Consider the following 25,827-nt stretch of genomic DNA (forward strand, 5'->3'; position numbering starts at 1 on the left):
ACTTGACTTTGAAGTTGCCTCATTTCGGCAGCAATTGCAGAAAGCCTTCACTTTTTTAGAGCGGAGCTATATTAGGTTTTTTTCGGTGTTCTCGTTCTAATTTTTTATGGATTTCCCTTCATTTATGAAACAAGTCTGCAGTGGTTCAAAACTGGAATTGGAAAAAAAATAAACTGGTTCACATAGGAGTTGTGGATACTGGTGTCTGAACATCAGATGCAGGATATGTTAATTTTAGTCTGTAATCTTGTAAAGAGGGTTTCAACAAGACTACGGATCCAATCACGATCTTGTTTATAATAAAATTTGGTAAACGAACCTAAGAGGCCGTTTACTAAACACTTGTTTGGTAAGTACTTATCGGATAAATTTCTTCATCGTATGAACATGAGAAGGGTCAATAATCTTACTGGGTAAGAGCGATGCGAATGATGAAGAGTTTTACCCGGTAAGTGAGAATGACGACTCTTACCTAGGTAAATGCTTACCCATTAAATTGTTGCGTTCGATATGTTTTAATATACTAAAATATTACGCATCAAAATAAATCATAGTGTTGACTCTTATCGATAAGCGCTTACCGAATAAGCAATTGGGTAAACGGCCTCTCCCAGGCCCAGGTTCTTATTTTGTAAAAGGAAAGCCCAACCCAACTCTTATGCAAACGAAATTGGTTTGAAAAACGACACCGTTGGCAATGGAACACGAACCCTTTTTCTTCGTAAGATCTGGATCTTCAATTCGCATTTGAAATTCGAAGTTGCTGAGAAAAATCAAATCTAGACAGTATCTAAAGAGAACCATTTCGATGGAGAATAGGGTTCAAGAGGTTTGTGAATTTCTCCATTTTACTTTGTATCAATGTTCTGTAATGTAAATTAATGATGAGCCTGATGTTCGTTTCAGATCATAGAGAAGCAAGTGCTAACGGTAGCAAAAGCTGTAGAGGATAAGATCGATGATCAAATCGCGGCCTTGGATAAGCTGGATTTGGACGATATTGAGGTCCTGAGAGAGCGCAGGTTGCAACAGATGAAGAAGATGGCGGAGAAGCGGAGCCGTTGGCTTGCCCTTGGCCACGGAGATTATTCCGAGATATTCTCCGAGAAGGATTTCTTCTCCATCGTTAAGGCCAGCGATCGTGTTGTTTGTCATTTTTATCGCGAAAATTGGCCTTGCAAGGTGAATGTTCCTTTTTGGACCTTTCGTAGCTCAAAATCTTTATCATTTGGGGTTTATATGATACTATAGAATTATTGAGTTTCAAAATAGAAAGTGACTTGAAGATTACGCGCATTGAATGTCCAAAAACGAGCTTTAGTTTAACCGATTTAGGGTTTAGATGACATCATGCTTGTCGATTTGTATTAAATTCTGAATTGGATGATGAGGATTTTAATGCTTGTTTAAGGAATCTCAAATATGATGAGAGGGTTAATGTGAAAACTAACTAGAGGCATCATACTAAGACGAGCATAACCTGAAGAAAAGATTTTGTTTGGTGATGTTGTTTACAGGCTCCGTTATGTTAGCAATTTTAAGGCTTAAACTGAATAAGATCTCAAAAGGTGATGCCAGTTCATATTAGCAATTTTATGCTTCTTTCTATCAACTACTTTGTTATGACCTTATATTAACAAGGGTTGTTTGGGATACAAAAGCACATTCTATGATTACCGATTCTCACTTGGGATCACAATGAAAAAGCCAAGACTTGAATAGCTTGCTTCCTGAATTCAGTTTGCACAGTCGCATTTCAATCTGGTCTCTGTGCATCTTGAAGATCCTTTGTGGTTATTTGTTGCAACGGTATTTAGAGATCCACGGTTTTGGTTGTTGTTGTTGTTTGATGTCAAAAAAGTTCACCTTGATTCTACGACTCATAATATTGTCACTTCATATTTGATTAGTTTTCCCTACAGACTGTCCATGGTGCATGTAGAGCCACACTCTCATTTGGTATCTTGATGTAGTTTTTGGAGAATTATATAGTATGCTATTGCCAAGGTACCGATAAATCCTTGTTTCCGGTTTGTTTCTAGTAAAAAAGCTTAACTTTAAGTACCAAAGTCCATGATAGTATGTCTGGAAGCGTCTACTATACCAGGAGTATCAACGAGCCTGATTGCAACAAATTACACAAGATACCCTTTTTAGTTTCTAAGTTCAAGATCCCTCTTGCTAAATAGATTCAAAGAATTACTTGATGCCCTGTTAAAAGTTCTTTTAGAGGACAATGACAAGAAATAGTCTGATGTGGAGAAAATAAACTTGAGAACAAAACTATTGTGAGATTAGAGTTGAGAATTAAGGAGTAATTTTTGGAGGTAATTGCAGGTGGTGGACAAACACTTGGGCATATTGGCGAAGCAGCATATTGAGACGCGTTTTATAAAGATTCAAGCAGAGAAAAGTCCGTTCTTAGCAGAGAAGCTAAAGATTGTAGTTCTTCCAACAATTGCTCTCATTAAGAATGCCAAAGTGGATGATTATGTGGTATGTCTGTATGCACTTGCTACGTTGTTGTTTGTTGCTTCTGTATCGATAACATGCTGCAAATGTGTTTTTAGGTGGGATTTGATGAGCTTGGTGGGAGCGATGACTTTAGCACGGAGGAACTGGAGGAGAGGTTGGGCAAAGCCCAAGTAATCTTTTTTGAAGGGGAATCGTCTTTGAAACCTCCGTCGAAGCTGCAAACAAGAAATGTTCGACAGAGCTCAAACTCTCAGGATTCAGATTCCGAGTAAAAGAAATGAACGATGTTTTGGTTGTTATATGAAAAAGTTGAGGTGTGGGTGTATTATTAAAAGGTAAGTAGCGTTCAAGAATGAGGTTAATCTTTTGGAGTATGAGCTTCTGTTCTTGCTTGCATGCTAGCTATCAAATCATGTTTGTTTTGTTTATATGTCATCAATCAATGAGGAATGGATGAAGAAAAGAAGGATGACAAGGATACACAACATTAAGGGGTTGTTTGTTTACCTCTTAATAGTTTCATTAAAAGGCAACCTCTGAATTGTTAAGAGGTGAATTTTGTTTGGCAAAAAAAAGGTATTTCTTTTAATGGTTATAAAACCGTCTCAATGATTTTGTATCCTGAGCCTCCTTTAACCATTAAGCGTTTTTATTTCATTGTAAACAATTACCAAATAATTATATTTTATTTTACACAATATCAGGAGAACATCTTTATCATTTTGACCACTTAAACATTCAACATTAAACCATTCAGCAACTGTCAAACAACTTTCAAGGTAATGCAATTTTTGGCTTAAAAGGTTTTGATTCTTTAGATTTAATCTTAGGCTTGCTACTTTGGGTTTTGTTTCTTCTTTTGGGTTTTGTTTCTTCTTTCCACAAATTTTATTTCAATAACTATATTAAAGTATAAAAAGCGTAGAAATCTCCAAATTTCGAGAAATCTTTAGAACTTAATATTTGAGTAAAGAGATATATTAGTTGAATTGTATTCATTAATGAAGTTGAATGTGTTATAATCTTTTATAAAAAATTTAAAACTGTATTTGAATAATGAATTTATAAAATAATTTAATAATACATTAATGTTAGAATGGTTAAAACAGAGTAGTTGTTGGAGTAATATGTAAAATTTTTGATTTTTAATATTTTATTTTAAAAAATTATAAAATAGTTGTTGAAGATGTTCTTATTGTATTATTGATTTACGTTTGACTAGATTTATACAACATAGCAACATTTTTCAGTTAATCAGCAAACATGACCATAGTTCACAGGATTATGTGCTTAATAATAAGTTTGTTTTTCATTGAATCTCATATATTCGATAATTCTAAAATTACTTTTAATCGATTTTACGTGAAAAAATATGAAAATTCATGTTCAATTATTTAGAAACAGGTTACAATAATCAAACCAAACCAAACATATTTCGTATATTTCATTCAAAATAAGATCTGATATGCAAATATATCTAACTACCTAATAATCCTGCATAATCTCGAATGTTCTCAGTTCCGATACATTGATGAAATCCTATATTTTACATATCCGTACGATTGACACTTGGCTTTTGTTGTTGCAGCTAGAATGCCCATTGGTGACTTTTCAATGACACATTCAAGAAAAAATATAAATTTTTCGGGATTTTGCATGAAACGTATGCTTGAATATTCGTCCATAGCTCAAATCGGATAACTTTCAAGAATTGGGTCGTAATAACCTCATAAGTATCATACCGAATCCCATCAATCGAATCACTTTTTCGAGATCTCTTGCGTTGGAACCCATGGTTATAGGCCCGAATCCATTAGTAAGAATGCTTTTGCTTCTTTCTTTGTTACTTTTAAGGAAAAAAAATTAGAGTGTTTATGTAAAAATCTACATGAAAAAAATGGAGAAACAAAAGGACTAAGGTTTTGTTAAAAAAGTTTTCATTTGTTGAAAATTGATATTTTCGTCTTTATATTTTTTAAATTATGATTTTCATCCTTATAATTCAAAATTAATAGTTTTATTTTTATCTTTATGATTTATTGTTATTTTCATCCTTGCTTTTGCTATTTTCGTCCTCATACCTAAAGGTAAGAGTTGGTAGGACTAATATAGCAATGAATTTCATAACCACAGGGATGAAAACCATAATTTCAAAACTGCAAGGACTGAAGTTGTATTTTTTACCAAACCACATAGACGAAAAATGTATTTGACTCTAAATAGATGTTCGAATTATATTACTATTACACACTAAAACAAGATGGATAAAAAGGATGAAATGCAGTAGAAATTATTACCCAAATCCAATATCCAAACACTATGTAAGAACAAAATTATGTATAATCTACACAAGGAGCAAAAACATCCTATCACCACCAACAAACATCTATTCAGATTTTATTTCAAGGACTTGAGAAGCTTTATAGGATTCTGGTTCGAGCATCTCGACTTGGATCCGGTTTTATTCCCCAAGTTCTTCTAACTCAAACCCATGTCGATAAAGTTACCAAATTGTCTACGAATATTTGAGATGTGAAGCCGTCCTCAATGTACATGTTCACCATCAGAAGCTTCGTTGCTTGACATTGATAAAAGCTCCATAAGTTCCACTCGATACTCCAAGCCCCTCAAATAATGTCCCAGCAGCATGCACCTAAGTTTAACACACCCACATAAACAGATATATTCTAATCAACTATTCAAACGAAAAACACTTGGAAAATAATGAAGGAGAAGCGGGCTAACCAAAAGAGTAGACGAGCTAGATAGTCCCGACTCAAAGAAACGAGGGGCTGAAATTGAATTGAAGTGTTCTCCACAACATCATTCCCAATTCCAGTACTTGCAGTGCCTATTGAAGTGCTTTCAGATATATGGGGAGCTTGCGAGTGCATCTTAGGTGAAAGAGTTGCAAGGAGACCATGGACAACAGAATGGATTGTTTCTTTGAGATCAGCAGATGTTGGTTCCGATAGCTCAGCCACCTGTTAACGATATGCTTATATCATCAATCTTACATTAAATTGTTAACAGGACTGTAATATCCAAAACTTGCCATGCCCAAACGGTATAATTCATGATAATATCATTCTAAACCATCTATATAGAAAACGAATATAATCTTAAGAGATGTGTATAAAAAGCTGTTACTTTCCTATAGCAAAACGATACTAAAGTGGCATTAGATTTGATAACCACCAACTTCCCTATATTTCAAGCAATGAAAAGTACACAAGGACCATTGACATTGGAAGGCTGGGTTTGGCATAAACTATATGGCTAACCTTTTCTGGTTGTAATGATCTTAAGTAGTCCAGCAATTCATTTTTTTCTTCCCCAACAAACTGTTGCATCTGGAGAGCTGCATTTTTCCTCTTTACTTCATGGAGCTCCTGGAATTAGAAGAAAAAGAAGACTACTACCGGCTTAGAATTACTTCAGAAAAGCTAGAGGAACACACTAAAATTAAAGGTCTGTAACAATAAATAACGAGTTCAAAATTTAAAACAAATAGTGAAGCTTCATTGAATAAAAATCTTAAGGAGAGAGCAGAAGCTTTACCAGGTGACATACAAAGATTATATATAAGAGCCTAAACATTCCACAGCTGTCAATTGTTGTGACTAAATTTTAATTGTGTAGACCGTAGAGCCAACAATCCTGGTAAATACCGTCTGTTTTCCATCTACATGCATTTTGTTAGCATCGCTGGTATCCCACATATGTTATAGAAGATTGTATAAGAATAACCTAAATGCACAGAGTGCAAACTCTAGTGGTTTAACAGATTGGATACTCTTTACCACTTCATCAGAACAAATTGTTAATGCTTGATTTGACAAATATCAGCCCAAAAGGAGAGAATCATGAATGCCTTCGGGAACCATTAAATGGAATGATGATATTTCAATAATATGCTATCAAGTAAAAAAGGAGACTTCACTATCTATCTGCTTTATATGAACTCCATCTTCAGTAACATTTTAGCAAGTTCGGTTTCAATTCAAACCTATATAGCCTCTAATCAATATGTCATAAATCACAAAATAAGAAAGCATACTTGATTCATGACATTATATACAGTACTTTGTTTTATTCCCTCCATCCTACAAGAAGTGGGATGTCCCCCAAATGGCAGCAGGTATGAGAGCCCCCGTAGTAATCCTTGGAGATAGTAATAATGCATTTTGGCCCACAAGATTTCCTTTAAAAAGTGCATTTTGAGCATTCCAAATCGGTAATAGCCAACCACAGATTTATTTTGTGCACAATCAAACTTACCAACTCTTGTGGAATAGACGGGTAGTAATTTTCAACCTTAAGAGAGTGTCCTAGAAGATTAATGCTTACTATTTCAACAAATAAATATATGAAGATTCGGCATTGTGTATTTCTACAAAGAGCTTCTAGAGGAGATATCGGAACATTGCTTTGGACCAGTAACAAATCCTACATAAAAGTGTACCGTGACTGTAGACCTTATTGGCAGAAAGCAGCTCAATAGGATAAAAGCATCTTTTTCTAAATCCAGACAAACTGCAGAAAAATTATTGACCACGCAGATATCAATTCACTTCATAAATAAGCTGTTGTTATAGAGTTGAAAAATGAAATTAGATGGTGGGTACCCAATTGAACTGATCGCCTCATGTAGGAACAAAGTTCAAGTCCAACTCATATGAATGATAAATTAGATCCACACAAAACCTGAAGGGAAATGCCACTCTTCTCAACGTGGAGTACAGAAAATGAATCCAGGTGCAGCCAGGAACTTAGAGAAGCAGAAATCAATAGTATAATGACAACAAATACCATTGGAGACCACACACCATTTATGAACTTTAATCGAGTTATTAACTGTCAATCAAATACAGCGTGACAATAAACCAAATGGTCTACCTCCTAAGTTTGAAATAACTATGTATATGCCTCTTGCCAGAAAGCAATAAAGATTGGAACTTCTTCATTGGCTGATATAATTGCTGGAGTTTGTCTAAGTAACAGATTAGCTATCAAAACAATAATTTCATGAATCAACAAGGAAATCACTCTCCTTTTGGTGTGAAGTTTGCAAAATGATTCTGGTAATATTTACATGCCCACCAGAAACAGAGAAAAAGATTCATAGTACAGTGTCAACAATACCACTGTAGACCATCCAGAACTCATGGAATTTAATTAAGTTTTGCCAATCATCAATTAGATATTTAAATATATTTGTAATAATGAGCACAAAATCTAACTCTGGAGAAATGATTTATGTATTTACCTTTTTGACAGAAAACAAACGGGATTGTAGCTTTAAAATATACTGTTGCACTTCAGGAGTCATTTGACCAAGATCTGGGATCTGAGATGCATTTTCACTAATTTTTTCGGGCTTGTGCAACTCATCTTGGTCACCCCTATTTGTTATTATATTGTTGTGCAGTAACGTTCGTAATACTTCAGATTTAGAATCTTCAATTGCCTGCTTATCTGTACTTTCTTCATCAGTATCAAAGTTCCTCTCGAGACACAGCCTATATTCAGCATTCCGAAGTGTATACCTGCAAATGCAATGCAAGATGATTCAATAAAAACTTATCCTATCAATAAGACCTTTTGTATGATATGAAGAGTAAGGAAAAGATATACCCCTTCCATCCCGTGGAAGTTGCAACAATTTCTATGTTGGGAGTTGGGACGCCCCATGAAAGCAACCTTCCTTTTCATGGCAAAGTTCCAGGCCAACAATAGGTATTTGCTGATTTTCGTCATTATAAATAATTGATTCAATTGCTTTTGGTCTACAAAATTCTCTATTTTATCATTACTTAATAATATTTCACCCTTTGACAAATGATGTGTCGCATCAAATCAGATGGAGCGTGTATTTTGAGGCTTGTTATCCATATTTCATCAAACCCAGTCAGATGCAGTTTTCATATGCATAAGAATTGATTATAAATGAATAAGCCTATGAAATTATATGGTGGAAAGAAAGGCAATCCCAAATCATACCAGTTTAGAGGGTGTTTCGTTGGGTGTATTAACGAGTGAGAAATGGGAATTATAATGAATAATGGTGTTTGGTTCAATATTATGCAATTAATGATTCCTTAAAAGTGGGTAATCATCAACATACCCTGGGAGGGGGGGGGGGGGGACTTTTCATTCACCAACATTGTCATTCCTTATCATACCCATTCCCATTTCCATTCCCTTAAAATGAACCAAATGCCCCCTTAATTTATGATCCAGGAGAAAGGAATTACATACCTTATTCCCTCCTCATACAAAATTATTATCACATTCACTTAGCAAATGAAACATGTCTCTTGGAGTCCTGTTTTAGTTTTGCAAGGTTGATATGATTCCTTTGCATATTTTGTATTTCCAAATATTTTCGTGGCATGTCCCATTCTTTTGTTCTTTTACCCGTTTGAGGAACGTCCAGTGCCAAAGTCACTGCATGGGTAAGTCGCCAATCCCTAAAAGGGACTATGTAATGTATTTTGTGGAAACATAGTTTTGATATTTGTCTCTTTTTTTTTGGAGATTTTTTTATGAATTCCTCCAGCTTCTCTTTTAGTATTTCATAGTCCTAAGTTGGCAATTCAACAATTAAATTGACAATCATAAATGTCTTGAATCATAAACCGAACTGCAGATTATTATCAATATTTTATATAATATGTACATATACCCAACATAAATGGCAAACATTCTAATGATTTAGCTTTTTATCCCATTCTTCATTCATTACAACTTCAATACCAGCTAAGCACCTTTCTATTCATTTGGATATTGGATCAAACAACTCTTACACACGTACCAAAAAACAATAAAAGTAAAAGTATAGGATAATTTATATTGTATCATATAATAGGATCTGAATCACTGATCAGATAGGATTTCAACTCAATAATGGGAACTTTAGCCTTCTAAATGATAGCTGAAAAACTTGATGCCAACCAATTCCGTATTCAATCTTAGTTAAAATACAACAAATGATAGATTTAAATTTGCACATTCAACATTAATTGAATAATGATAGATTCAGTTCAAAGATGATGTTTGACAGATTATATTCAAGAATTATACAAAAATCATATAGAAGTGATGATATGTATCAGTGTAGGTTAATTGACACGCTCAAACACATTCAGCATAAGCAAATATTACCTAGATTCAACATATTTAAAAAATCTGAGACATTATAAATATTTGCAAGCATGAAATATTAAAGTTAATATATAACAAAAGTATCAACAAAAATTTGTTCATGGATCACAAACAAAATAGTCAAAATATAATGACCATTGTGCAAACAATGCATAAATATTGTCAAGTCATCATTCAGATAGAGTAGTTTTAAAAAAAATCGATAGAAGTTGATTTAATACATTACAATTACATAAGAAGTGAAAAATACCTTTCTCTTTGCAAAAAATACAAGAAATATGGGTTACCCCCTTTGCAAAAAGTACAAAAATTATATTGGTTTACAGATCACTACTTTAAATGCATTTCTATTTTTATTAAAATACCATCCACCGATACACTTAATGCAGAGTTATATTTGTTTTAATACAAATAAAAGTAAGTATTCCGTATACATATCCGAATAAAGAATCATCTTCCCATCGTCCTCTTTTTTTCTCGATTATTCTTTCCTTAAATGTACACAGATAATATTTGAGTCCAGATTATATCCAAGTAATAAATTCAAATGGTGATTTTTGACATCAGTTTTGGCAACTGAATTTGAATTTTGATGTGTGCAGATTCATTTCCATTAGCATCCTTTCATAAGAGTAGGGACATGCAGTATTGTTTCAGGAATAAAAAAATTAATATGTTTCGAATCATGAACCATGTTTTACAATTATGGTTGTATTATGGGCTTCATCCCCAAGATCGTGTATACTCTTTTATTCATACAAAATCCTACATTTATCCCTAAAAATGAATAGATAAAAAACAGAAATGGTTATAGTAATGCTCATTCAAAAAGTATTGAAGAAGCCCACTTACCCAGTCATTAAAGAAGAAACCAATAACTTGGACAAGGGTTTCCATAAAGCTTCAATTAGAACTTGAAATTGGTCTGAAGGTAGCAATCCCAACATTCCCGATATAGTTCTCTTCATGGCATCTACTGTAGTAGGTGGAACATCTTTCTGAATGATGCTTACGTCCAATGGCTCTATCTCTTGAATCAATTTTAAGAGTACTGACCTCTGGTAGAAATAGAACCCGTGGAAGAGTCAGTTCTCTCTTTTATATCATGATTGAAGCGGATAAATAATGTATACTGTGAAAGATGCCTAAGGATTTGCCATCTATAAGTAGACATTTAAGATAGCAAAAAACCGGAACACATAACCACTCAACAATGGCGCGTAAAATCTAATGCTCAAAGGGTTTGCTAGTGACAAAGTGAAACACCCAATAGTTCTACAGTGTTCAGGTAATTATGTTGCTTGTATGTGCATCTGTGAGTTGTGACAGAGGCTTCAAGCCTTTAACTGAAACGGGTGAAACTCGTCATGTCGGAAAGAGTATAAATTTGGTCTTCTAATCAACTGAAGACTAAATATATCACACTCCATTCAAATCAAAGCACCTCCACCAGATAACCGGATTTATATATGAATCAGTTATATAAAGCTGAAGTCTCATATTCGAGGACCATATATATCACAAACATGGCAATACACTGAAGGCTTGGTAGACTCGTGGCAAATTTTCCACAAACAATGATTTTTTTACGTCTGTTAGATCATGGATTCAAGTCATTTGACCTCACCGATGTTATTGCGCTTAAGAAGAATTAAAAGATGTAACTAATATATCTACTTTGTTAACTACAAAAATCTCTAGTCCGTTTTACAAAAGTACTTACTATCATCCAAAATGAAAGAAAATATTTTCAAATTTCACATGGAAAGCAAATGTCCCTTAGATTCCACAAATCGACTACCATCATCACCTGGTAAGAGTTTGAATCCCAATCATACGATGGAAAGGAGTTCTTTGTTACTGCATAACCTAATATAAATGCTCATAAACATACAATTGACTTATCATGAAGAAACATATTTATGATAGCCATTAATATTTGTCATTTTAACTCTCACAAGTTGTCTGTATCTTAGGAGGGAGCGAAATCAAGGGATTCATTGGCATGTAGAACAGTATACTGATCAGCTAGCAAAAAAGAAGGCTGGGCCGCATGTATATTTTACAGGTAAGTTTAGCACTACCTGATTACAGTTAAAATTCGATGCATTTGTACTAACTGGGAAAGTAGTGATAAGTTGCACAAAATCGTGCATAACCTTGGGCCTGCCCTGGGGTTTCACATAATGTCTCATTTACCTAAATAAATAAGTATACTTACTTACCATCCAAATTGGTCTTCCTATTCTTCCCATACATTAACTATGATCCCTCAACAGTTAATTATTTAATTACTACTTTTAGTAGCAACTAATCCCCCACCAATAAAGCCAACTAGTATATAATTATGGAGTAAGGGGCGGTTAATGGCAAGGGTCAAAAATCTTACCCGGTAGTATATAAAGCCAACTAGTATATAATTTTCCTTACCGGATGAACATGATAAGCGTTAAAAATCTTACCGGTAAGAGCAATGATAAAAATGAAGACTCTTACTCGATAAGTGAGGGTGAGGACTATTACCAGGGTAAGCGCTTGCCGGGTAAAATGTTGCATAGATACCATTTTGATGTACTACAATCTTACAGTAAGGTAAACGGCCCCTAAATCTTATCCAGGCAATTGGAACAGTTCAAATGGGCAAGGTGTCAATCAAGCAAAAGATTGTTTCAGTTCTTGGTCATTGACCTCTTCAATTAAATCACTGAATTTGGAAACGTCTTAAACAGCAGCAATTACGACTTAAATAATCCAATTCAATGAATCAGTATGTGCAATTCAGTTACAAACAAACCTTGGAGGATGAATCCTCTTCATGTGCCCTAATTCCATCTGACGAAGCAAAAACTAGGGTTTTCACATTTATCAAATCTTTTGAAATTTTGCCAACACGAAGGCGTGGAAAAGATACCAAGTGATTGGGACGAAGGGCAAATGATGAAGAAGAAGAAGAAGGAGAAGAAAGAGAAGGAAAAGAAGAACCACACGAGAAAAAACAGGCGGCAAAAGCTGCCATTAACAGACACCCTTTTGCGCGCTCTCTCCTGTCACTTGCTGAAACTGTAAGCGGCTTTGACCATAATTTTTATATGTAGCTCCGATTGAAGTACTGGAAGCCGACGCCAAGAAGCGAACAGAAAATACAACGGTGATCAGATTTTTGTGGGGCAAAACGTCGAACAGTTGGCGTGGGGTCTTCCATAACCAGGCATACAACGTATTTGGGCTCAAATTTCGAATACTTTCTTTACAATTGGGCCTACATATTGCCCCCCATACCAAATGGGCCCCGGGACTGTTTGGGAACGACGTTCCAGGATGCGTTACACTTTTCGTCAAAACGGAAGGTCCGGTTTGTGACCGGCTACAGGCTTGGTCTGGGATCGGTCAGATTTTTCAAAAATATTATTGTCGATACCCAACAGTTATATGACAATTTTAAAATAAAAATTGACTTTTTTTTGTCTCATTTATCCACTATTCACTATATACAAGTCATATGATGTATGATAGAATATACCAATTCACAAACGTTCACAAATCTTGTTATAATTCGTGATTGTGGCTCGTATTCTCTAAAAGAACATATTTTTTAAGTGTATTTAATTGACTCAGTTACATATTTTCAAGTGTATTAAAATAACACTTTAAAAAAATTAAAAATCGATATTAACAAAAAAAATACATAGGACCGATTTGGACCTAACCCAGGACTAAGACTGGGACCGGTCTTCATAACCGTTTACAAAGTACCTTAACTGGGCCTCAGGTTTTTGGCCAAGACCGGGACCAATAATGGAAAATAGTGTTTAGGACTGGGACCGATTTGGGCTGGGCCTAGCCCATCCCAGACTGATTTTCGGTCATCTCTACGCCCCACCTCATATTATTTTATATGGGTTTGTCGTACATGCTTTTTATATTGTTAATTGTGAGTGTTTGATTATCTATACTATATTATAAAACATTTGACAAAAACTCTTGAAAATTATTTTTTATGCATGAAGTACTGTTTATTGATGCATATTACTTACAATTCAAGAGTACAAGTAATTTTGCGTAATTACAGCTTATTAAAGCTCCATTTTTAAATTCGTATAACTAACTGCAGATAAATATAATCAAATACATGATATCCATTTTAAACATAGAAAATCTAAAATATAATTAAGATAATCATTGAGTTCTAACAGAATGTTTAATTATTATCTTTATAAAAAATTATATTATTAAACCAAAAATAAATTTCTTTGTTATTAGATTTAAATTGAAATATAGTAAAAAAAATGAATTAAAGAACTTATACCAAAAAAACGAGAACTATTAAATAGTTAATTTGATAGTTAATATCGATTTATTTTTTTCAAAATTTTATGCTATCTTCAAATTTATATTTCATTCAAAAACAAAAACAATATCGATTTCTCAAAAGCACATAAAATCGTATTGTATCAATAGAGATAAAAAATAAAAACTAAACATTAAAATCGAGATTTATCTCGCTGCAGGACCCTTCTATATATATATATATACACACACACACACACACTAGTTTTGTACCTATTGTAATGCAACTAAATATAAAACTTTCTCGTAAATAAAAAATTATTTATTTATTTATAAAATGTTCTACCCTTTAAATTATGGTTTGATAACTAAATGAGAAACATGAAGGTTGACGCCTATAAAAATCATCCATCAAATATGGATTTTTTTTAGGAAATAGTTCATCTTCAAATCTCAAAAGATAATTGTCTATTGTCTATTGTCTCACTGAGATGTGGAAAAAGTAAATAAGAAGGATAAGAAAACTTTTCTGTGTGTGTTCTCTTGGGCAAAAAACAAACAGACATGTAAGGGAGAGGAAGAAAAGTTGATTCTGTGATTTCTATTTGAAATCTTGTTGTGTTAATTCATCTTCATCTACGTGAAAATAAGGTGAGTTTAGAGTATCAACTTTCTTTATTTGGTATTTGAAATTTGAACCGTATGGTTCTTACATAGGGGTTGATGATAAAACTGTTTCTGGATGCTATTTGAGCATGATGATAAAACTGTGATAACCGATTTCATAAGCTTGTGTGAAATACGATATCCTACGTATAAACAGAAAATATATTTTTGTTTGATATATTTAAAGTTAATATGTTAGTGTTTTTATTCTTTTCATTAGAAAATGTTTTCATAATTGTTGAATTTACACATTTAAAAAACATGAGATTATTTAGGAATACATAATTACATATTGAATGCTGAAATTACATATTGTATTTCTGATGGTAGATTCATAATCAAAAAAGTCTGTGTGAGTACTGCAAAAGAAACGAAACAAAATGTAATATATTTTGTTTTTTTATTACTAGATAACTCATATGTTCATATCGATTTATTATGCGTCTCTGCATCTAGTACCAGATAAACTTCATACAATAACTTTTCAATTTGAACCCTATATTTTCATCTATGACAAAAATAGTCCCTATATTATGGTGCTACATGCAAAAATATCCTTATTGAACTAAGAGAAAACCACAATTTTTGGAATTAAAATGTCTCGTACGTTATTGTATTGCGAAAACAATGACATTTTAATACCCATTTTGTAAAACATAATTTTTATACATTATCAACTAAATTGTTGTTGATCGATGATTTAAATAATGTTAACAACAAACTAGTTTTTTTTTTTATTAACCTGGATATCCAACCTGTTATGCGAGCCGACTAATCCTAGGACGACCATCTGTTTTGCAGATAGACTGGAGTCATTGCATTTGAACTCTGTGGCCACAAGGGAATTTTTATTTCTTCTTGGATTTGAACATGAGACTTCCTGGTACTTTTGACATTTGGAGTCAAACTCAAACCAATCAGACGTCACCCTAATTTTTTTTATCAAATAAATAAATCATTAATACCAACTTAATTCGTCATTCTAGTTAGTTATAAATGGATAATCAAATCACGTGCAAAAGCTCCGATTAAAGTTGGTGTAAATTGATCCGTTCATACATGCTACACACATTTCATTTTATGTACAAATTAATGTGAGATAAAACTTTACGTTATTCAGTAACTAGAATGAAGTTCCATCATTCAATATCGTGTCTCACGTGTCTTGTTTAGAAAAATACTATATATATCACCTCATTGATTATGTTTTTCATGAACAGTAATGGATGATTGATATTTTATGCTACCGTTTATTTGATTGTTTCTTTATAAACAGTAATGAATTGTTGATACTTTATGCTACTGCTTCTTTGACGGGTTCTTTATGAAAAGTAATGGATTATTGATACTTTATGCTAATGCTTTTTTGACGGTTTCTTTATGAATAGTAATGGATGCGAACACCTTATGCTACTCTTTTTCCAATTATTTGTTTGAAAAAGTTGATTTGTCCAAACTTTGTGCTACTATCTGTTTATATGTTTGCAATTTTCCAATTATTTGATTGGACTAGGTATGAAATTAGTTGGTGAATCTTGACACCAAAAGAAACATGGGGTGACATGGAAAAAAGGAAGGGTTGGTCTGAATATTTCCCGAAGCTTGTATACATGAGATAATTAAAATTTGGACGAGAAGGTAGTAGTCTTAAGCCACAATCTTGAAAGAAGGCTGGAGAAGAACTGAAAAGAAAACATAACATTGTCGTCAACCAACGACGGATGAAAAATCACTATGATTACCGTAAGGGAAATATGCAGCTAGGTCTAAACTGAAAAACGAAACTGACAATGCCTACGATCTATCAACCAATACCTTCAATTTATCCGATGAATAATAGAAATTTCGGTCACTTTCTTTGTTAATCTTTATATAATTATTATTTTTGTAACTCATTTATTTATATGGATAATTTTTTTAAAACGGCAGAGTAAATACATGGAACCACTGACAAGTACCAGACTGCTTTACCCTGAACTTTGTGTCCAATTATTTGATGGGCTTGCTAGTGTGGGGATTGAGAGTTATGGAACTAGATCTATGATTCATGATACTTACGACTTTGATCCCAACATGAATAAAGATGTTAAAGTTATGTCTCACACACAAGGAACCGGGGGCCCAACTTCAACTCAAGAGTGTTCATCTCGCCCTCCAACCCAAAGCAAAAAGCGGAAAGATGAAGAAAGTAATTCAAACAAAGCCCGAGTTAAAGGAACTATTTGGAAGGTTATGAATGTCATGCTAGAGAAATATGGAACACCAAATTTGAAAGATAATATTGATGATTGCTTGAAGAAGTTGAAGAAACTTGGATAGGGAGCACCGTTGCATGATGATAGCTATGAATCGTATGTGTTCACACAGTGGGCACGAAGTCCCCACAGTGGCAGTGGAAGTGCACGCCGACACTATGATCGCTACAAGTAATAAAGTTGTATAGTACCAAGATCGTTTCCATAGGGAATGAGCTATTGAGAATCAGAGTGTTTTATGAACTTCTTGAGCATGTTTCGGTTGTGAATAAAAGTCAAGTTTTTGTTGGTTGAAATGTTTGAAAGATGAAATAAACATATGATTAGAATATGGGTATGGGTGTAAATTTTCCTTAAGACAGACGTAATAACAAAATGGTCAGATACTTTGTGTATTCAACATAATTGTCTATCCCGATCTCTTGAAGTGAACCTTTATAGACTGTACCCACAAAGTGTCCACCATTGCCGATTCATAATCTTGTTGATTTAACCAAGTTTGATATATAAAAATTAAGTTTGATTAGTATTAAGATTTATACCCAAATCTCTTTGTGATATAAAACTTGAAAGTTTGAACCTTAGTAAATCATACAAAACTCGTATCTCTACGTGATTATCAAAGACTCTCTCAAATCTTTGGCATCACTTAAGCCGTACTTCGAATCCGTCCATCTTTGGGTCTAAGATCTAATATTAACACTTCAAAGTGATCGGCTTATCCGAATTGAGTTAAGTCCCGACTCAAGTGACCAAGCTTAAGAATTAGCAACGATGGCAACACCCAGGTGTTGCCTACTAGCCTTAAGTTTGATTTACATCCACAACCAATGAGGTGATTAGCTCATACTAGAAATGAAAGACATGATAAAAAAATACTCGCATTAAAAGAAAATTGACAGCTTGGCCACAGAGGGCAGGCTGTGGACAGAGAATTAAAATACAAAAATTAAACTAAATCTTCAAACGAAAGAGTAAATGAACTCAGGTTGTAGCTCTTGGTTGAAGATTAAATGATCCTTTAATGCTTGCACCATGCCTCTTTATATATGAAAAGTTGAGGTTTTTGTCTAATGAATAAACTATTTTTTTAATCATTTTAGTACGAAAGGTGTTTACTATTTATCCATTTTCTAGAGATTTTCATATCACTTCAAATCTTCAAAATATTGTACCCATAGACTAGATAAAAGCAAAACATTTATTTGTCCAAAAGTAGCACCGAACATGCCCACAGTGGGCAAACAATGGCCAACTATCCACAATAACGTCCTTTTTAGCACAAAAATCAATCTTTGGTAATTCATCATATCTTAAAAACAAGTAAGACAAAATGAAGGAGATAAAAACAAATTGGGTAAATAAAGTGCTAAAAAATCCTAGAAAAGAATAATAAATAACTCTAAAAAATGAGAGTTATCACATGATGTTATACTATTTGTTTTTAGGCGAAAGTGCCTACCAAAAAAATATGGATTCGTTTAAAACCGGAGAAATGTGAGGGTTGGATTCGATTTACGACATGTAAGTATTGACTACTTTAGTTGTTGGGTTTAGATTAAACTCTGTGTCATGGATTTGTTTTTTGGATTAAAGTTTGTGTTTCTTTTATGTTTATAATGTACGTTATTTTCAAGGTAATACATGGACTTTCAAGAAGAACTTTTGTTAGTTTTGATCATCTATTGGTATTGGAAATATAAATTTTCATTAATAATATGACGGTAAGAGATAACACTCCTGTCTTAACTGGACATTCATATACACTAGAATTGTTAGGCAGATCAAATACACAATGTGTTGAATTGATGCACATTCCTCGTGACACATATATACTACTATGCAACCATTAAAAAAGGTTGGTTGCAAAATAGTAGGAATGTCACAATCGTGGAGAAGATGGCTATATTTTTTTACGATTATTTGTCATAATGAATGCTTTAGAATGGTTAAACGAAGATTTCAATACTCCACAGAGACTATTCATAGACATTTCCATGATGTGCTACCAACAATGATGAAATTTGCAAAAGATGTTATACAAGCAACATCTTTCGAGGAAACGCCAAATACATCAGAACGTCAAAGAAATCTCAGAAGAATATTTCCGATAAGTTTTCTATTATTTTTCGTAAAAACAAAACATATAATTGGGTCTAATAATTTGTATTTTTTTTAAAGGGTGCAATGGGTGCATTAGATGGAAATCTCGTACATGCAATTGTGCTTGTTGATCAATAAGCTCGTTATAGAGATACATGAAGAGGTGAATGTTATCAAAATGTTTTAGATATTTGTGATTTTAACATACTTTTCTCTTATTTTAACATACGTTTTAGATATTTGTGATTTAACATACTTTTCTCTTATGTTTTAACAAAGGGTGCAAGATGGCTATATTTTTAAATAGTTAATTTGATACTAATATTGACAAAAACCATGTAAATCAATATTAGATCGATAGAGACAAAAAATAAAACAAAATATTAAAATTGAAATGCTCGTTGCATTGTGCGAGTATCCTTCTAGTGCGTGTGTGTGTGTATATATATATATATATTATTAGTATATGCTAATATAGAATATATATGTATAGAGAGAGAGAAAGTAAATTATATGTTTGGTCCCTGTGGTTTTTGTTACATGTTTGGTCCCTATACTTAAAATGACTGAAATACCCTCTTAATTAACCTATTTAACAAAAACAATCTAATGAAGTTAGATTTAGGGACCCAAAGTGTTATAAAATGCATACCACAAGGATGTAATACATAGATATTTCAAAATAGGACCCAAAGTGTTAAAACACATAAACCATAAGGATTAAGAATGTAATTTACTCCAATTATAGATAAATATCATATTTATGATGTTGTTTATGCTAATACTCGTGGTTTTATGACTCCATATCGCAATACGAGGTATTAGCTTGCTGATTTTCGACGACAACATGCCTTGACAAAAGTAGAAAGGTTCAACCATGCTCATGCGCAACTCAGAAACGTTATCGAGCGTGCTACAGTGTCTTGAAGGCAAGTTTTCCAATTTTAAAGCACACGGCTCCCTATGTGTTTCGAATACAAAGAAAAACGTCGTAATTGCTCTTTTCGCGGTTCATAATTTTATAAAAAGATGCAATATCCACAATCAGTTATTCATGGATTACGACAACGACCCCATGTTTATTACTTAGGGACAATAAGAAACTAAGAGATGCGATGAAAATGACATGGATGGAAGGCCTTTTGGTACTCAAAACAATGAATACATGGTTAATTTATGAGACCAGATTGCAAATCAATTATGTTAAAATGCGTCAAATTAAGAATTATTCAAAAACTATCATGTTTAAATTTCATTGTTAGGTTTTCGTTTAATAGAACTTGAACAAATTAATAACGTTATGTTTGTTTGGATTAATATGAAATGTTGTTTTTAACTAGTAATATCGAGTATGCAGTTATATTTGTAAAATAATTGATTTGTTCAGACATTTCCAAACAATCATATTTCATTCAGAAATAAACCATACAAAATGTCAAAATAATAATTTGTTGTCATTCAGACTGTCTATTCTGCACAATTACTAAACAACCATATTTCGTTCTACACGATATCATACAAAATACTTTAAGCATTCTGACCACCTAACCATTTTGTATCAAACAATGTCGCAATTGTCAAACAGCTCCATATATGATTTGTTCGTTTTAAAAATTACAAATTAAATTGCTCACTGTTTTTAAAATAAAAAATTGAATCAATATACAAAAAAAATTGACAGATGTATATGATTTGTTATAATCTCCCAACTGCCACTCGCAAGCTAATTTTGGTCATTTATTGTTGCAAAAACTTGGGATGTAATATATTAATTTCTTATTTATCAAATATACATATTTAATTCCTCATAATATTATATTAACCAATAATTTATTTAGAAATATATGATAAATTAAAATAAAACAAATAAAACAACGTCCAAATAGAAGAATTGCATGTGCATTGTGGTTTAAAATTTCACATCCATTTATGAACTTCACGTTCCTCTCATTAAAGCATGCAATTTTAGATATATTAAATCCAACCTAACAACTGTACCTATTTTACAACCGATTCTTTTTCTTTTCTTCTTATTTATATATATATATATATATATATATATGATCTGTTATTGGAAGCTCAAGAAAAATAAAGACGTGTGTTTTCAATGTTCATGACTAGACAACGTTGAAGCTAATGTTACATGTTGTGCGTTTATACCACACGCAACTGGTTTTGCATGTTAGATATAAAAACACTTCATGTCTTAGATTCTATTAACGTATGTTTTTGGCTTATATATCACACGGTTAGGAATAAGTCCGTACTCAAGTAAAACTTATAAGACAAGTCATATCATTAAGTACATATGCCATTTGGTTTGCTTGTTTGTTACGTGACACGTAGAGTTTCTTTTGTGTTTCATTTAAATCATCGTATGTAAAGAAAATGAGTTGTGGGGTCTGATTGGCCAAAAAGAATTGATGGATAAAACAAATTAAGAGTTTTGATTTCTCAAGAAAAACATTTGGGAAATAAAACCACAAGCATACATACAGGTTCTTGTTTATGAGAAAACATAGGAAAAAAAACCCGGTTTTTTTTCCTTCATCTAAACTATACCCATAAGTGATTTTGGTTAAATCACCCACACAAAAAAAAAAAAAAAAAAAAAAAATCCTAAATAAACGAATCTTTCTTACATTTGACTTTAATGGTCGGTTTGGCTCTGGTGTGACAACTAAACAATCACCTGTTCAACGACGTCGTTCGGGAGTCCAATGAGGCAGGCTTTGACTGAAATGCGATGATACCACTCTGGAGTCAAGCAGTTCCATGATTGGTGTAAAGTTTACGCACCGTGGCACCTTGTACTGGTTGATTGATGCCCCTCTCGAGATCGCATAATCCATCAATTCCTCAAACGTACCGTTTTTCACTACTCGGATCTCCAACGCCCCGATTGAATTGCATTCAACCCGACCCTGTCGGTACACGGAGTTCATCGATTCTTCCATGGCTAAACAGCACCCTTCCAGCACATCGTCTCTTGGAAAATTGGCTGAATCTTTGACTAATAATTCCCAGTATATCACGTAATGACCTGGGATTGTTTTCGTATCTGCGTAACTTGTGTATTCCACCACGCTCGTGTTGAATTCGTTCAACAATTTTGATGCATTGTCGACGGCGGTCTGTAACTCCGCCTCGTCGGTTTTATCGGAGTCGATGCTCAGCAATACGTTTTTTCGTCTCACGAAATGGAACTGTGGAGCGGAGTTGTGGAATCCGGTGACTCGGAGGATGTCGCCGACACGGTACCGGCATAGACCGGCGTAAGTGGTGATCACCAGTTCGTATTCTTTTCCGACTTGTACGTTTACAAGATCCACCAGTTTGTCACCGGTGGCGCCACTTTGAGAATTTGGGTCGTGTGGGAGGAACTCGAAGTACGCCATGTTTGGCATGATGGTGTATGAAACTTCCGACGGTTTACACATGGGGTTCAGATTGAGTCCGAAATAACACTCGGATGAAGCATACATGGTGCAAACTTTGGGTAACCCGCCGCTGTAATAATCGAGCGTCGGAATGTATTGAGCCATGGCGCCGGTAACGATCACCTCTAAATACTTGGTGTTGGGCCAAATTCGCGTAATAATTCTTTCCCAGTTGTCTTTGGAGCATTCGGATTCGATAAAATCGGCGAGTTCCGGGTCAGATCTTAACACCTGTGTCATGCATCGCCGGATATCGGAATCGAAAATTTTGGCGTTGAGTGTTCCAGTTCGGATATCATGGGCGAGTACCCGCCAATTGAGCTGGAGAAAGCGGATGGCACGGAGGAGACCGGAGGCGAAGATGGCACCAAGGCGGAGGACTTGTTGACGCTCGTAAAGGCCGCACAACATCTGTGAGTACATGCTCTGAAAGGAGTCGGGGCAAAGAATAGCTTCGTTGGGGCTGGTGTAGACGTTATACGGGTCAAAAGATCGGGTCTTGAAATGGTCGCTTTTGTAGTAGCTGGTTAAAACGGGTCTGGCCAATAACCCACCAGGAGTCTTTGTTTCGGACTTGACAAACAAAAAGTAGAGTCCCTTTCCCTTATCTAAACCAGGCATGTACCTGTTTCAAACAATTCACAGCCTCATAAGCAAGGTTTTCTAGTCAACGCGTATATTTCCATTACTATTGTTGTGTATTTATTATCACACTCTTCTTCTTCTTCTTTTACAACTTTCAAAGCACAGAGTACAACTAGTCAAAATTAATGACCAACTTACAGGTTCATGACAGGCATTAGAAGACTGTAAAGTAGTTGACGTCTATCCAACTCTTCTCGAATCGTCGGCATCAGTTTTCGTTCACCAGCGGAGGTACCAGAGCTGTTAACAGAACGACATAGTTAAGTTAGGTCCAGATTAACAACAAAACGATTTCGATTTCAATTTCAACTTTAATTTTGGTGAAGCAGTAGTACAACTGACCTAGTCAGGAATTCAGAAATCGGATGAGAAGATAGAATTGGAGATCGATCGCCATTGGCGATGCGTTCGATGATCGGTTGAAGATCTTCATAAGTTACCATCGGAATCTTGGACTTGAAAGTTTCTCGATCGGTAGCGCCACCGAGATTGTGAAGTCGGAGATACTCCGTCTGAGAATTCCGACAAAGTATCTCCGCCAGCACATTCTCCTGAACGGCGTCGGCGTTTCTTGTCATCTCCTCGATGAATTGAAGCGCTTTCGCATCTTTCTCACATGCCGGCGGTCCCAACGGTGAACACAGAGCATCAACCGCCATTAGATTAGAGAATTAATCAAGTCTTAATTTAACAAGGTTAAGAAAGAATAAGTGCGTGTTTGTGGTGTTTGTATGTGAGAGAGAGAGAGGGGGAATAAAAAGTGTTTGCGATTTGAGAAAAGGAGAGGGGTGAAAGGGTGTTTATATAGAGGAGGTGGTCACGTGACATGGCATGGAGGGCAGTTGGGGAAACTAGGAAGGAAGGTAGCTGACGAGAGGAGAGGTCGTGGACAAATTTGTAATATTAGGAATGGCGGGATGTAGCGCCACGGGGGAACAGGTTGGCCCATGACAGGTGTATACATCATCATTCTAGGGGACACGTGGGCCCCACTTTCGCACACGTCAGCCAAACCACGCGCCTCTTTTCGGGTTAAATTGTTGCCGATTGATTACGACGGCTTGCCGGCAGCTTCAACTGTTTGCAAACCTGGCACGTGACAAAAACCAAAACACATTACAAACTCCTTTAATTTCCCCATACAAACTATTATCATAAACATTACTTTAATAATAAAAGGAGAGATTTTTATATATTACATAAAAAAACATTTATTTTTGAAAATTTTATTTTAAGGTAGACAAAGTATGTATATGCATACACTGTCTACCTTAAAATAACAAGACACATTTGTCTTCTCGATACCGAATTCATGTCAAAGCATGAACAATTTAATTAATTGATAACATATACAACACTATAATGCTAGTTGGCCTAAGTTTTTGTCTGCTTCAATTTTGTCAATCAGATATTAATTACTATTTGTTGCGTTTTTAAATTTATTTTAAAAATAATTGTCTATTCATGTAAAATAGTATAAAAAAAATTAGAGGGTTTGGGTTTTTTTCCCTTTAAATAGCAAAAAAAATGACTTAAAATTTGGTTTATGAAACCACTTTTTAATATTTAAATATATTTATTAAAATTGTCATAGAAAATCGAAATAAATAAAATCCGTAATTTAAAAGAAAAAGGTAAATTTATGTTGTGTTGCAAACACTAAACGCAGATCTCATTGGGTGTGGATGCGGAGGAATCACATGGAGACTTCATTTGTAGAAACAATTGAGTTCCTTTCAAGAAAACTTTATTACCGATGCATTTTTATTTTATTATTTAAAAGATAATATAGTTATATTTTTTTGGTATTATTTATTTTGATTATTTTCAATTTAAATAATAGGAGAAAATAATTTCATTTCATTTTTTATATAAGTATATAACCATTTTTTAATCATATTCGTTGTATTATCTCAATCAAAAGGGTTAGATGTGTTTTTAGTTCTTTCCCTATTTTTCGGGGTTCTTTCCCGATCTCATCCTCATGTATATCCGTGAGAAATGATTTAAATATATATATATATATATATATATATGGTTTTTTTCTATCAAATGTTAGGGTTTAAGATGTTATTTCATATATATTTATTTCATAATGTGATAATTTTGCATGTATTTGTTCACCATGTAAAACCTTTTTATATGTATTTTTCATTTCACAAATTTAACAAAAAAGTTTCAGATGTATTTTTCTTCACAAGGTGAAGATAAAAGATACGTGAAAAATACCTTATATCATAGCTTTTGATTAAAAAAAATCATGTCAAATTTTTTTTTATATCGGTTCTGCATGAGTTTATAAGATTTTTGTGGTTCTACCTTGATCACCTTTAATCTTAAACTCATTCATGAATCGTGACTGATACGGGGATTAACCTGGTGTATATCATCCTAATGTGCATCCAATGGAGAAGATCTATTTTTACGCTTCTAACATTAACTCTCATTCTCATTGAAATCTAATCCTATATATATAGTTTGAAATACAAACCAATCTTAACCATTCATATCCCAATCATAATGAATAAACCATGATTATATTCCATAAATATCTCCATTGTTTCTAATATAAAATTTGTATAGATTATAACATTTATATGTTTGTATTTGAATACATACATACATACATACATACATACATACATACATACATACATACATACATACATACATACATAGGAATTAAACCATTGGAACCACTTCGTTACAAGAAGTTTGTAATAACCCTCACTCTACTTGTGTTAATTTTGTGAAAGTCCAAGTTTAAAGGTGTGAACCTTACCATTCTT

At 33.8% G+C, this 25,827-nt stretch overlaps 3 protein-coding genes across 3 annotated transcripts; 1 reads left to right on the forward strand and 2 right to left on the reverse strand.

The window, feature by feature from the left end:
• Positions 1-687: 687 nt before the first annotated feature.
• LOC112516713 (thioredoxin domain-containing protein 9 homolog) lies at positions 688-2,961 on the forward strand. Its single transcript, XM_025123917.1, has 4 exons — positions 688-829; positions 907-1,182; positions 2,338-2,496; positions 2,571-2,961. The coding sequence occupies exons 1-4, from the start codon at positions 809-811 to the stop codon at positions 2,745-2,747; spliced, it is 633 nt and encodes a 210-aa protein (XP_024979685.1). The 5' UTR covers positions 688-808; the 3' UTR covers positions 2,748-2,961.
• Positions 2,962-4,683: 1,722 nt separating this feature from the next.
• Positions 4,684-12,826, reverse strand: LOC112516628. Its single transcript, XM_025123779.1, has 6 exons — positions 12,437-12,826; positions 10,495-10,700; positions 7,745-8,024; positions 5,760-5,867; positions 5,221-5,459; positions 4,684-5,128 (listed from the first exon to the last, which is right to left on the reverse strand). The coding sequence occupies exons 1-6, from the start codon at positions 12,656-12,658 to the stop codon at positions 5,020-5,022; spliced, it is 1,164 nt and encodes a 387-aa protein (XP_024979547.1). The 5' UTR covers positions 12,659-12,826; the 3' UTR covers positions 4,684-5,019.
• Positions 12,827-21,379: 8,553 nt separating this feature from the next.
• LOC112516718 (probable indole-3-acetic acid-amido synthetase GH3.1) lies at positions 21,380-23,739 on the reverse strand. Its single transcript, XM_025123921.1, has 3 exons — positions 23,381-23,739; positions 23,177-23,278; positions 21,380-23,018 (listed from the first exon to the last, which is right to left on the reverse strand). The coding sequence occupies exons 1-3, from the start codon at positions 23,695-23,697 to the stop codon at positions 21,650-21,652; spliced, it is 1,788 nt and encodes a 595-aa protein (XP_024979689.1). The 5' UTR covers positions 23,698-23,739; the 3' UTR covers positions 21,380-21,649.
• Positions 23,740-25,827: the final 2,088 nt, after the last annotated feature.

The sequence above is a fragment of the Cynara cardunculus genome, assembly GCF_001531365.2.
Source record: "Cynara cardunculus var. scolymus isolate 2C chromosome LG 8, CcrdV1, whole genome shotgun sequence".
Taxonomy (NCBI): Eukaryota; Viridiplantae; Streptophyta; class Magnoliopsida; order Asterales; family Asteraceae; genus Cynara; species Cynara cardunculus.

Coding starts and splice junctions, on each gene's coding strand:
- LOC112516713 (XM_025123917.1), top strand. CDS start 809: ATGGAGAATAGGGTTCAAGAG. Junction 830..906: donor TGGAGAATAGGGTTCAAGAG/GTTTGTGAATTT, acceptor TGTTCGTTTCAG/ATCATAGAGAAGCAAGTGCT. Junction 2,497..2,570: donor CCAAAGTGGATGATTATGTG/GTATGTCTGTAT, acceptor ATGTGTTTTTAG/GTGGGATTTGATGAGCTTGG.
- LOC112516628 (XM_025123779.1), bottom strand. CDS start 12,658: ATGGCAGCTTTTGCCGCCTGTTTTTTCTCGTGTGGTTCTTCTTTTCCT. Junction 8,025..10,494: donor GTTTCTTCTTTAATGACTGG/GTAAGTGGGCTT, acceptor TTGCATTTGCAG/GTATACACTTCGGAATGCTG. Junction 5,129..5,220: donor CTAGCTCGTCTACTCTTTTG/GTTAGCCCGCTT, acceptor TGTTAAACTTAG/GTGCATGCTGCTGGGACATT.
- LOC112516718 (XM_025123921.1), bottom strand. CDS start 23,697: ATGGCGGTTGATGCTCTGTGTTCACCGTTGGGACCGCCGGCATGTGAG. Junction 23,279..23,380: donor ATTTCTGAATTCCTGACTAG/GTCAGTTGTACT, acceptor TTCTGTTAACAG/CTCTGGTACCTCCGCTGGTG. Junction 23,019..23,176: donor CTAATGCCTGTCATGAACCT/GTAAGTTGGTCA, acceptor TGTTTGAAACAG/GTACATGCCTGGTTTAGATA.